We start from the raw sequence: 13401 nt of genomic DNA, 5'->3' as shown, positions 1-13401 counted from the left end.
CCAGAAGGAGGATGAAGTGGGAAGGTGGTGTTCCCCTGGAATTGGGCTGCCCGGCAGCTGGACTCCGACCGCCCCTCGTCATCGTGCAGTGGATAGCCTGTCGGCGTCTGCTGGTGCCTTTCGGTGTGTTCTTCCGCTCCTCTGGACTTCCAGCCGCCTGTGTGTGTGTGCCCAATAGGGTCTCGCGGGTTGTATAGGCCCAGGGTCGGGAGCGTGGTGGGTCAGAGTGGTCTTGGAAAATGCAACATTTGGGCTCAAAAACAAGAGCGCCTGTCCTCACCTAGGTCCGTGGGCCAGGTCTGAAGGTCGCGCCCTCACCAGGGGCCCGGCCCTTCTCTCCCCAGCACTTCCCTGCCGCTCTCCCCTATCACCAGGGTGGAGCCAGCACTCCCCTCCAGCTCTAGCCCAGCACGTATCTCCCTGGCACTTCTTCCTCACCACAGAGTAAGAAACTTCTGCCCCACCTTTTGGAGAAACCACTTCCTTCCTCCAAAGACCTCCTTCCCTCATCCCAGCTTCAGGAGAGGCCAGATGGCTGCAGCCAGCAGGACCAGAGACCTGCACACTTACTGCCCTACTGCAGACACTGTGGGAGGCCTGCAGACTCGGGGTAGTCAAGGCCCACACCCTCTATCTCTCCTTCAGCACTGCTCCGATCTTGGCAGTCTTGCCACTAGCCCCTGCTCTTCTCTCAAAGTGAAGCTCAGAGCCTAGCCAGGTCAGGAGAGCCCGTCTGAACACCGGCACATTCACACTCAGGTGCTAATGGCATCTAATACATTAACGGAAGCAGCCAAGCTGACCAGGGATTTTGGCAAATGCTTTCAATGATTTTTTTAAACTTGTTAGGAGAATGGGATTCTCTATTCTGAGAGTCAGAGTGTCTCCAACACACTTCCCAATATCACAGTATCATTTTAGACTTGAGTTCATGAATTTCAATCACAACATTGATAAAATTTATTAAGGACACTTTTGCCTACTTTGAGTAATATGTAAGTCTGTGGAGAGCAGGAAGGGCTGGGTGCTGAGTTCTGGTCCAGCCCTGCCTTTTCCTGTTTGTGATGCCGAGCACATCTGACCTGCCTCTCCCTTCCATCTGTGGCATGAGGGCTTGACATTCCCTGTGAGGCCCTTCCTGGAGAACAGACCCCTCAAAAGGTGCTGTCTCTCCCTCTCCCCAATCCCAGACTTTAAATGTAAGGGGCTTTCCTCGGGTCTGTCCTTCGCCTTCCTTGCTGTCCTTGGCCATTCTTCTAACTGCCCAGGTGGTCTCCAGTGTGCCCACATTTCTGTCATCTGCTCCCATCTTTCTCTTGAACTCTGGGCTCAACTCCCATCTGCTTGCTGGAGGTTTTTCTTAGATGTCCCATAGACAACACAAACTCATCAAAAAACTATACTTTCTCCTCCCTTCAAAACCCACAGTGATCCCTCCAGCAGCCACCCAGTATCCTGTCTTAACACTCCTGCTTTTTAACTTTGAGTTTAGTTAGTTGCCAAGCTCCAGTCAAGTCTCTGCCCTGTTCAGATCTTTCAATGAATGCTGCTACCTGCCATATATGAATGGCACCCACCTTGCCCTGTCTTCAGGATCCTTTATTACATCAGTCTCAGAGAGGCCCAGGGTCACACAGTGAGTGACAGTGACAGGGCTTTTAAGCCCGATATACTGCTCGCCACCTCAGCGGCTTCCAGTCACATGGGAGGTCAGCTAGTCACTGGAGCTGGAATATACACAATCTCTCTCTTGACTTTGCCTCCGCTTCTTAGCCTCGTGTGCTAAAATCCTACCCATCTGGCCACTTTTATTTCTAAAATGTTTTATAGAATGAGCTTGTAATTTCACCCTAAATATTTTGTAAATATTTTGCAAATGTCTTTTTAATTCAACTTACAATTCATAAAGTCTTTCTTAACCCCATTTGTCAAGGCTTGAATTAATTGCTGCTTCTGAAAGCTTTCATTACTGCCCAACCAAACATGTCTCTCCTAAACGCTTCCACATGTCTGAGACTCTCACGCTGGTCTTACGCGGAGTTATGTGAGATGTATCTTATAAATCAGGTTGTGAGTGTCTTGAGACCAGGGTGTGTGTCTTTGCAGCCCCAACACATAATACAAGGATTATCAGCACACCGGCCTTACTTTATCAGTTAGGCCAAAACGAGAACTTCGACACTTTTTTGACTTCAGTGACAAGGCTGTCAAAGGCCCCATGGAGAAAGTGATCAAGAGACCGCTGAGTCCTCAGCCACACCACTGAGACAAGCGTAGGAGCCAGGTAGGACCAGAATGGGATAGGAGTAGGGACAGGGGAAAAGCTATTCCATGCCCAGCAACTAAGCAGTTTGTCTCTGGGAACTCTCCTCTGCTTCTGCTTTTCAGGACATTCCCACCCAGAAATGCCAGAGCCACAGCCACTGAGAGAGGAACACGATACAGAATAGGCCAGTGGAGTCTTGAAATGCTGTGGAGTCCATAAAGAAAGCCTTGGCCAGATCCTTGTCCCAGAATTCTGCCACAATTTCTCAGCTGGCTGACCTTGGTCTTTTTATTTTGCTAGTCTGTTCCCTTGTCTTTAAAATGAAGACCAGGTAGGCTCAAGGATGCCTTCCAGCTTTAAGAGGAGTGAGGCCTATATTCCCCTGTGTGTGTGTCCCAGCTACCCATCTATAGAATTAAAACAGCAGCAATGAAACAGGAGGTGTGCGCATCCTAGACTCTCGAGTTCAGCAAGCTTGGTAAGTGCCAGGTGTGTCCAAAGGGTCACTCTCCTTCTGAATGAGGAGCAGTGGCTCCTAAAGGAACATGACCTCAGGGAAGGCGAGGCATGGGAAGGTAGGACAGACCTTCCAATAGCTACCAGAAGGTGCCAGCGCTGTGCAGGAGGGAAGCAAAGTCAGAGAACATCTTCACACTGCTCCCAGGGGTCCAAGAGATAGACAGAGGCTGGGCATGGTGGCTCCCACTTATAATCCTAGCACTTTGGGAGGCCAAGGCGGGAGGATTGCTTGGGTCCAGGAGTTTGAGACCAGCCTGGGCAACACAGTGAGACTCCGTCTCTACTAAAAACGACAAACACAAAATAGCTGGGCATGGTGGCACGTGCCTGTAGTCCCAGCTACTGGGGAGGCTGAAGCAGGAGGATCTCTTGAGTCTAGGAAATTGAGGCTGCAGTGAGCTATGATCATGCCACTGCACTCCAGCCTGGGCAACAGAGACCCTGTCTCAAAAAAAAAAAAAAAAAAAAAAAACAGCCCTCACTAGCTAGGAAACTGCAACAGCTAAACAACCCCATTCTTAATGGTCCTGGCCTGTTGAAGAGGTGGCTGTAGGGAACGGGAAGAGAAGGGTAGGGGGTAGGTCCCTACTGATTAAACACAACACAGCAACTACTGCCCATTAGAACATTTATTTCTCAGAGAGAAAATAAGTTTCAGACAGTCATATTATAGTAGGTAAAATTAACTTTTGTATTCTTTACAAGCATAGATTTTTCTCTGTTTATTACCTCTCTTATACCATCTGTTATAAACAATTCTAGAAAGCAAATAAAGTCACTTTCTACAATAAATAGAGCATCATGTGCTTCACAGCAGACGCGACAGAGACACATAGGCCCCATGCCACAGCAGGATCTGAGCCGTTTCCCATTCTAAAAGAGCATTTTAAAAAATGAGACTCAGAGAGAGAGACTAAAAGATTCAGAGATTGAAAAATAAAGAGAGACTAAGAAGAGAAAGTGTTGGGGGGAAGAGATAGACATAGAAAGAGAGGGAGAAAGTCCCAAGATCTTACAACACAGGTTTAGACAAAGGTCACAGAGTCCACAGCTGACCAACTACCTGGGGAGAGGGGAAGCACTGGCTCCTTTAAATCAACGACACTGTGTGGCCACACAATGGAGGACTCCAATAATGGAAACTATAGGCCTGAATAATTTAGAACAGTATTTTACAATTATATACACCATGTCCTTCCCTAGCCATATGCTGTATTGTTTTTATTATTATACAAAATCCAAAACCCCATCCTTTTAAGTTATAGTGTTTTGTTGGTTCCCTTTTAAACTCTGGCTCATGTCCCAAATGTATAAGAAGTTGTGGTGGTTGGTTGGTTGTATTTTTAAAAAGTCAAGTGTGTAAAAATGGCAGTGATCTCCCCAGTGACTTTGTTTTGTCCAAAACTCCCCTATGAAAAATTTAAAACAATTAAAAAGAATATCAGGTTAAAAATCAACATGGCAATCAGCGGCCTGCAACTGGCCCTGCGACTTTGGTGCTCAGGAGGTGAAAAGAAATGTCTAGAGAACAGACACTGAAGCCTCTGAAAGTTGTGTTGGTTTGTCAGTCAGCATTCCCCGTTCACAGTTTTTTTCCTTCCATTTTTGAGAAGGTGAAGGTGGGGAGGGGGTTGAAGAGAAAGAAGGAAGGAGGCAGAGAGTTTGAAATAAAAGTAATGCATTCCCTGAAGTTGGGAAGTAAGAGTAGCAGAGGCTAGGCAGGGCAGGGCAGAGTGCAGGCCAGGAAGATGTTTGGTGGCAGGCGCCATGCCATCCGGGTGGTGGAAAGTGAAGCTTAAGACTGCAATTGCAGAAAAAGTCCATGAGAGAAGAGAGGAGAAAAGGGGGGAGAGGGCAGACCCCACTGACGGGCACAGCTCCATCCCAACCACCCTCGACGTCCACGTGGACAGATGGACACTCGCACACCCAGCCTGACAGGAGCCTACTCTGGAGGCTTGGACCACCTCATGGCAGCAAAGGAAAACAAGAGGGGACCCGCCTTGATCCAGGGGGCACACTCGCAGAGCTGGGAAGTTGTGTCGACAGCAAAAGGGAAGGTCTGTGGGTGGGAGGTGATGTCCTGGGGGAGGGGGTCACAGGTTGTGGGCTGGCCTCTGTCTGGGCCCTGAGGAGCCTGGCAGAGACAGCACCTGGCATAGCAGCTGGCCTCAAGGGGAATGAGACATTACAGAAAAGGACCAGTGTGGTGACGGTTTCTGTCAGTTTGGCACAAGAGAAAAAGAAAAGGTGAGCAATGGGTGCAGAAGATGGGACAGGGAAGAGGTGTGAGAATGGGCGATAAGCGGGAGAGACAGTGAGCTTGGGGAGATTCCCCTTGGGACCCTGGCATATCCACAGCATCTCTGGGATCAGTGTCAGAACCTCACCCGCCCTGAGGTGTAGTTAGTGGGAGCAGGATGGAGGGGGCCAGGCAGCCCCTCAAGAAGGAGCCCAGGACCTCTTGCCATCTGGGTGGGGTCCATCTCCTAAGTTGGGCCCAAGCCCCACAGCTCTTTCTACTTCTAACTGGTTCTTCAGTAAAAAATCCCCTGAGGGATCTTGGGTGGGAGTTTTTGGCACACAGCAGGCCTACCAGGAGAACCATGCAATTGGTCAAAACTGGGGCCTTGCCCCTAGTGGGGAGGAAGCCCAGTCCCTGGCCTACCATAGAGGGGGAAGCTGCCGGCCATACATCTGGCAGGGGCAGAAGAGGCTTCTCTGTGCCCCGCGGGACGGCGGCAGGGCAAGCAGATGCAGGCCCAGCCCCGCCCTCACAGGTAGCTGGAAGTGACGAAGGAGTGGGGCCCCCGGACTCTGCTCAGGTGGATCATCGCACGGTCATAGGCCACCTGCACTGACTTGCGGATGCTGGTCTTGCGGCCTTCCAGCATCTTGAGCTTGTCCACGGTGTCTTCCACACCCAAGGGCAGGACTTTGTCCCTTGGAAGCCACTGCCTGAAATGCAAGCACAGTAAGAGGCTGGGCAGTAGTGGGTCTCACAGGGGGCTCCTGTGACCCCACTTGGCCAGGACCAGCAAAACCAGGGAGAGGGTACAGGGCAGAGGGAAGTAAATTGGGAGACTCCATGCAGGAGGACACCAAGAACCTAGCAGGTCAGGGCAGCAAGCAGGATATGCAGGAGTAGGGTGGGGGAATGGCATGAAATCAATTTTGCAGCTAGGTCCTTCTCTGGGCCCTCACTCTCTTTGGAGAGTTCTCAGGGTCCATAGGCTAAGAAAGGCCCACCTGCTGCCCTCTGGGGCCAGCTGAGCCACCCTGGGGGGCTCTGAGCCTCGCCTTGCCTTGGAGAATTAGGGGGCAATGGCTAGCAAGTACAGCTGATGCCAGGAACTGATAAACTCATCTGTAGTGGGGCCTGCACACTGTGTGTGTGTTTTTAAAGCTTCCCAGGTGAATATAACATGTGGCTAAGAATACGGCCTTTGGAACAAGATCTTGTTTTGTATCTCAGTTCTGGCTACAGGATCTGGACTTTCTGAGCCTCAACTTCCTCATCTGCAAAATGGATTATGAGGGGATTAATGAAGACTTAAATGAGGATTAAAAGAGATCAGATATATAAAGCAATCTGCATAAGTACATGCAGTAAGCACTCAATGGCAGCTACTATTATCACTATTTTTATTAGCTAGTTCTCCCTCCTCACTCTATAGAAGCTAAGGTGAAAGTACTCTCTTGCTGGTGCTAAGAGAAACCTTAAGTACTGTAAACCATAAATGAGCAAGTCTCCTGTAGTGGACACTCCACTGGCCAGAATCCCCCTCAGGACGGAAACATGCTTCCCAGAAGCTACTGGAAGTGTTGGAAGCCGACAGGCTCTCATCTGAGTCCCTCACTAGGAATCACCCTCCACCAAGGAAGCCTCTGGCCCAGGCCACACCCCTCCCTTGGGGCAGTGGCATTCAATTACTAGTTGGCACAGGGCAAAAAGGCACAGCCCCAATTCCTGACATCTCTATCTTGTTGAGCCACCCAGCTCCAGATGTGCCCAATGGATGAGGTGAGACAGCAAGTGGGCTGTATTGCAACTTCTGCCCAGTGCTGCATCACTCTCACTCCACAGCTCTCCTCAATAAGCCTCCTGATGCAAGTCTCGACCTCAGAGTGTTTCCCAGGGAATCTGATCTGCAACACCCCTCAGTTACTATTAACATGGCAAGTACAGGCCTGTTGCTGGCAAGTAATGCCTTCCCCTTCACCTGGGTGGAAACCAGGGTAACTGCATCCATGGCCCCTCTGTGTACCTCACTAGCACAGACCCCTGGCGTGCCCCTCAGCCCCCTCACAGCAGCACCCACTAACCAGGTGCGCTTGTTGTCAAAGAAGAGGACAAGGAAGAGCTTCTCTCCAGCCTCTGCCTGTTTCTGCTCTCCCAGCTTCAGCACGTCCAGCGGGGGGACAGGGATGGGAACGCCATTGTGCAGGAGGCCCTCCCGGGGCATCTTGGGATCGATGATCTGGAGGCAGAATAGAAGATGGGCACTCAGTGAGGGAGGCCAGGGTGAGCAGCGCCCCTGCTGCAGGACCAACTGCTGAAGCACCTACACCAGGGGAGTATCAGGTCTGAGTGGGATATCTTTGATGTCCAGACCAGACAGGCAAACCTCTTCCTCCAATGTCCCTTAGGACAGAAGAGTACAGGTCACTTTTTTTTTCCTGTCAATTTCCCTTTAGTACCTTTGCAATTCACCTCAAATGCTCGGGGGCCTTCCCTAGGCACCACGGCTATGAAGAAGGCTCTGCATCAGGAAGGCCATCCAGTTGGTTCTAACAAGGTCTCTGGTTACCCACTACCTTTCTGTCTGACTACAATCCTTCCTGATACATGGACCAGGTATATTTGTGACACCTCCATGGTAAGATCAGAGAGGAGGCTCAGTGTATAGCTAGAGAATGAGCTTGGAGGTTGATGGAGAGGGGGATGATGTGGGTGGAAACAAGGGCCACTGGAGGCATTAATCCTTGAGGCAACAAGCTCCACAAGGGCAGCAGCTGGGCCCTTCTTCAGGTTTGCTTCTGGCATCCAGCCCCGCCTTGCCTGGCTCAGAGAAGGCGGGTGCTCAGCAAAATGCCCAGCAGCATCAACACAACAATCAAAATCCAGGTCTAGGGAGCACTTTCAAAGTTTCCAGAGCTCCTAATTATTCACACATCATCTCATTTCAATCTCTTGCTGATGCTGAGAAGTCTGCTGACAGGTGTTAGCTGACAGAGGAAAACACCAAGCACAGAAGCAGGATGTAGCTGGCTAAAATCACACTGGGACTAAAATCAGACAAGGCTTGGGCCTCCACAGCCCACTGCCTCCTACGCAGCCTCTGCTTCCAGAGCAGAGAGCTAATAGCTCTGGGAGCAAAGACTGGGAACTTACTGAGGAAGCAGCCTTCTCCAGAGACAGAGCAATCTTACTTCCCATATGCTGTCCCATTGGGCCCCTTCTCATAATAAACTGCTCTCATTATTTACCTTTGCACGTCTGCCAATTTCACGACATCCCTCTTAAGATAAGCAGCTGAAAGCAGTTGTTCTGGTTATGCGTTTACTCTAAGGAAGAACCACCTTACCCCACCCACCGGGTGTGTAATTTGATCAAAACTCTCTCTCCCAGACTGTCTGTCCCTCCTGGGATTGAAGTAAAGAGTCCTAACAAGAACCACCATACAAGCCCTTGTAAGCCTCCTTGATTACCAAACAAGACAGTGAGGCTACTCTGATATGTTTCCTCTTGACTAAGGCATGCTGGTTCCTGCCTCGGAACCCAGGGTGCTTGCAGAGGGTAGATTGTGAAAAATTTCCCGAGGGCAAAAGCAAGGTGGATAAGTCTGCCATCTGAGGAGAGCTTTCATGTCCCAAAATAATAAATGGTCCATTCATTCAATGAATACTATGCAAATGTAAAACAACATGGTAACAAAGCTTGTGATAAAACTTAACATAAGTGTACATACACTATTATTACAACTAAATATGAATATGTGAACAATAAATAGAAAGAACGATACAAAATGCTTGGAGTCAACACTAGAATGGTGGGGTTTGTGTTGTTTTTTTCCCCCTGTTTTTCCAAACTTCTATAATGCAGTATATTACTCTTACCAAAAAAAAAGAAAAAATGTTTAAAAGACAAGGAAAAAAACAGACAAGAGCCAGAAAAAATTAAAAACTTTATATCCACTATCTATGGATGCAAATACATACTGAAGAATGCATAGGAAAAAGACTAGGAGAGCATACACCAAAATAAAAACACAGGTTGTGTTCAGGTGGTGGCTGAATTTCTTTAATCATAACAGAAAATGTATAATTAAGAGGGTAATTAAAAAAAAAAAAGATGAATTTTAGGCTAGTGTTTTTGCATTGTGAGGTATTCTGTTTGTTTTTTAAATCCAAACCTGCACAGCTTAATCACTTCTTTAATGACTGAGCTGGGAGTCCTGCAGTTTCACCGCTGGCAAGGCAGAGAGCCCTGTGAAGGCAGGCAGCCCCAGGCCCTAACTCTTCAGTTGCTAGATCAGTATGAATTTTTCCCACCTGCTACTGCTAAGGAGGGAGTAGAGTAGGCAGCATGGTTTCCAATATGGCTTCAACAAACTGTATTAATACAACCTCTTTGGACTATGATTTCCTTATCTGACCAAACAGGATCAGAATTCCTCCTCTCCTTATCTTAAAAGGCTGCTGTTAAAGTCACAGATATGAAGGGGCTGGGAGAAACCCAGAGTCCTGTATACATGTAAGAGGTTGGTGGGGTGGTTCCCAATCCTGGCTACAGATCATCTAGGATGTTTTCTAAAAAATATTGATGCCTCAGTCTGGCCTCAGAGAGTCTAATTTGATAGTGCTGGGGTGCAGGTGACTTGACATGGGTATTGTTTTAAAATTTTCCCCAGATTATTCTGACATGCCTCAAAGGTTTAGTATCAGTGGTATCTTCCAGAGCCAGATGGACACTGCCTCTCTAACTGAGACAGAGTTCAGAAATAACAATCAAGGTGGCAAAAATTGAATTTTTAGCTGCTGCTACTATGAAAGAAATGAAAAGTTTAGTTACTGCTGGTGTGAGTATAAACCAAAATGAACTTTCGGCAACTCGGCAACTTGTATCAGAATTCTGCATAGACTTTGCCCCAAGAAGGGACTCCTAAGAATTCACTGTAAGGAAATAATCATGGATGTGCACAAGGGTAAAGCTACAATGAGGTTTATTGCCAACTGTTTATCATAGTGAAAAATTCAAAACAATCTAAGTGACCAACTAGGGAATGGTTAAAATATGGTACATGCATACAACTGAAGACGATGCAATCATTAAAAGTGATGTTGACAAAGAATGTTTAATGGCATAAGATGTGCATGTTCATGATATGCTGTTAGGTGAAAGGGAGGCTAAAAGCAGTATGGTCTCATATATATGCATATTTATACATTTTCTATAAAAGAGTAAGTGGATATACACCCCAAATTATCCTTGAATAGACAGGACTGTGGATGATTTTGAACTCAGTGGCTCAGAACACAGGCTTTGACGTCACACATTTTAAGCCCTGGACTCAAATTCCAACCCTGTCATTTATTAGCTGAATGACCACAAATAGTCAGTTTTCTTCCTTAGAAAATGGAATAATCATACTTTCCTCAGTATTTCAAGGACTTAGCGTGACAAATATTTAATAAAACGTCTAAGCATTATCAGTAGCTTTAAAGATTCTCTAAAATGGGCCCTGTTACTTTTATTCATAAGGAAATAAATAAATGCTATTAAATGCCATTAAAACTCTAAAAACCCTGGCCTTCATCTGCATACTTTTAGCCTATTTTTAGTGCCCCAAGCTGGGAGCCTTGCTAGTTTGACCCACTCAGGCTGGGGCAAAACCCCCCTCCCATCTACAGCTAAAGACACTCTGACTCCCACCATACTCTGCTGGCTTAATCCAATCAGATTAACCCCCAAGGCAAGGCAGGGGAGGTAGGAGGGTGGCGTCTGGGGCAGACTCACCAAGGCAGGGTAGGAGGGGTAGCCTCGGCACTTGGCCCACACCAGCTCCAAGGGCTCCAGGTCTCCGCGGTCTTCAAAGGGCAGCAGGAGGCTTCTGCCTGGGGGGTGGGGGAGGGGAGGAGACAGCACCCAAAGGGGACTTGGAATGGTACCCAAAAGGCCTGCCTGTGGCCTCCATTTGACTGGGGCAACCCAGGAATGAGTCACAACATCCCCTCCACCCTTCCTTTTCCCTCTCCTTTCCTCAGAAGTTAGACTGGATCAGGGGTCAGCAAACTAGTTCTGTAAAGGGCCAAATAGTAAATATTTTAGCTTCTGTGGGCAACATGGCCTCTGTTGCAATTACTCAACACTGCTGTTATAGCATGAAAGCAGTCACATACACAATCTATAAATGAATGAGCATGGCTATGTCCCAATAAAACTTTATTTTTTGGACACTGAAATTTGAATTTCATGTAATTTTCACATGTTATGAAATATCATTCTTCTTTTGATTTTCTTTTCAATCATTTCAAAACGTAAAAACCATTCTTGGCCCATGGACCATACAAAAATAGGCAATAGGCCATAGTTTACCGACCTCTGAACTAGAACACCTAAGATGGCTTTCCCTGGAAAAATGTAACTGCTTCATCCTCACAGCCTTAGGGAGAAGGGCCAAAATCCAGCTTGGGCAATGCCACATACTGCTCTCTGCGCCTCCCTGAGTGGGGAGTCCTCATGATGGAGGCTTCATGGACAAAGATGCCAGGGAAGACATCCTGGTAAAATTACTTGCTAACTGAGCTCTTTTCTGACAGGGTCACACCTGGCCACCTAGGTCACCTGGATGCACAGCACTTAGCAGAGCTAAGCGGTCTGCAAGTCCTTCGCATGTCTTCTTTTGTCAGAACCTGATACTGGGTATCCCTGGGGCAGGCACTGCATCTTTTCATCTTACTTTGCTCTGCACTCAATGCACTAGCACATGTGAATGAGTGCTTCACAGATGCTTCTGAACACACAGAAGAACCTCTCTTTCCCTCCCCCCATCTATACACTGGAATGGGCAGGTGACCACACTCAACCAAAGAAAAAGTCCAAATCTAACAGAGTGGAAATTGTTATTTCTAAAGAAATATTACTACCTCACTTTTAAAAAAATTTTATTTATTCATTTTTTGTAGAGATAGGATCTCACTATGTTGCCCAGGCTGGTCTCAAACTCCTGGCTTCAAGCAACCCTCCCACTTCGGCTTCCCAAAGTGCTGGTATTACAGGTGTGAGCTACTGTGCTTAACTCTACTTGTAATTTTAAAAAATGCACTAAAATTATAAGATACTATTTTGCACCTATTGAATCAATAGCAGTAACAATAAAAAGATAAAATCCAATACCAAAGAGGTAGACTGAGTAGAAACTGGTGCAATCACATACTACTAATGCAACTGCAGACCAAACCCATCCTTATGGAATGTAATTTGGCAGTATGTCTGAAGAGCCATTTAAAAAATGTATGAACCACCTGTTCCAGTAAATTCCTTCTCTGGGAATTTATTCTAAGAAAAATAACTTTCAAGATGAATAAAAGGATTTTAAACAAAAATATGGGTTCACTACATTACATATAATGTTAAAAGCTGGAAACAACCCAAATGCCTAACAATAGAATGGTTAAGTAAATTATAATGCATTGTTAGATACACTGTTCCAATAACATGAGATATATAAAGATTATGTGTCAACATGAAGAAAGTACAAAAAAAATTGAAAACAGTAGAATACAAAAGTACATGTGTTTGGATCAGCATTTTGTTAAAAATGTGCCTAAAATAAACAGAAGGCAACACAGAGAAATGAAGACAATCATGTTACGGTGATGGAACTACGGGAGGTCAATATCCTTTGGCATCATTTTAATAAGCATGTGGTTTTAAAAGTAAGAATAAGATGTCACCACCAGAAGCACAAAGTGTGCCAATCCACTCCTGGCTTTGTGTGAGATGCTGTACAAATTCATCTTGACATGAGCCCAGCCTTTTGGGCACTGACAATTACGGAAAGCAATGAAACACACAGGCATGCATCCATCAACACACATACGAGAAAGAAACTGATGCTAAGGGAAAATAAAGTAGTTGGGTAAAGGAAAGAAGGAAGAGAAGCCCTGCAGCCTGTGTGTTAGATGGAAACTTCAAAGACAGGGCATCCAGGGAGCACATACCCCTGTACAGCAGGGCTGGACAGAGGTGAGCTCAGAGAACAGCCTGCTCTGTACCTGTCCCACCTGAGCACCACCCCAGGCCTCTCCCCCAGGTCCTGCCCTGCCCTTTATTCCCTTTGTCCAAGGAGACAGGGCCCATAAAACTACAGGGTTATGTATGTGCGAGATTCAGTGATACAGGCTATCACTGATAACGTTTGTGAATGGGGACAGGCAGTATCCATGAAAATTACAAACATACACTTCCTTAAATTCAGTAATTCTACTTCTATGGATAGGCTCCCTATGGATATAAAATTATCTATGCATAAGGTTGCTCACTGCAACACTGGTTATGATAATAAATGAAAACAATCTAAAAGTCCATCTTTGGAGGACTGGCTAAGCAA

At 46.8% G+C, this 13401-nt stretch overlaps 1 protein-coding gene across 1 annotated transcript in view; it reads right to left on the bottom strand.

Annotated features, from left to right (window-relative positions):
* Positions 1-3396: 3396 nt before the first annotated feature.
* The window catches only part of BRPF3 (bromodomain and PHD finger containing, 3), a 34802-nt gene continuing 24797 nt past the window's right edge, over positions 3397-13401 (bottom strand). Inside the window, exons 11-13 of the mRNA XM_011986583.1 lie at positions 10806-10903; positions 7112-7266; positions 3397-5743 (exon numbers count right to left, since the gene is read on the bottom strand). Of these exons, the coding sequence (XP_011841973.1) occupies positions 5560-5743; positions 7112-7266; positions 10806-10903 (437 nt within the window). The 3' untranslated portion in view covers positions 3397-5559. The remainder of the gene's footprint in view (positions 5744-7111; positions 7267-10805; positions 10904-13401) is intronic.

Source organism: Mandrillus leucophaeus, unplaced genomic scaffold (genome assembly GCF_000951045.1).
Source record: "Mandrillus leucophaeus isolate KB7577 unplaced genomic scaffold, Mleu.le_1.0 Scaffold3, whole genome shotgun sequence".
Classification (NCBI taxonomy): Eukaryota; Metazoa; Chordata; class Mammalia; order Primates; family Cercopithecidae; genus Mandrillus; species Mandrillus leucophaeus.
The sequence above is the reverse complement of the archived record's forward strand: the minus strand, read 5'-3'. Positions and strand labels throughout refer to the sequence as shown.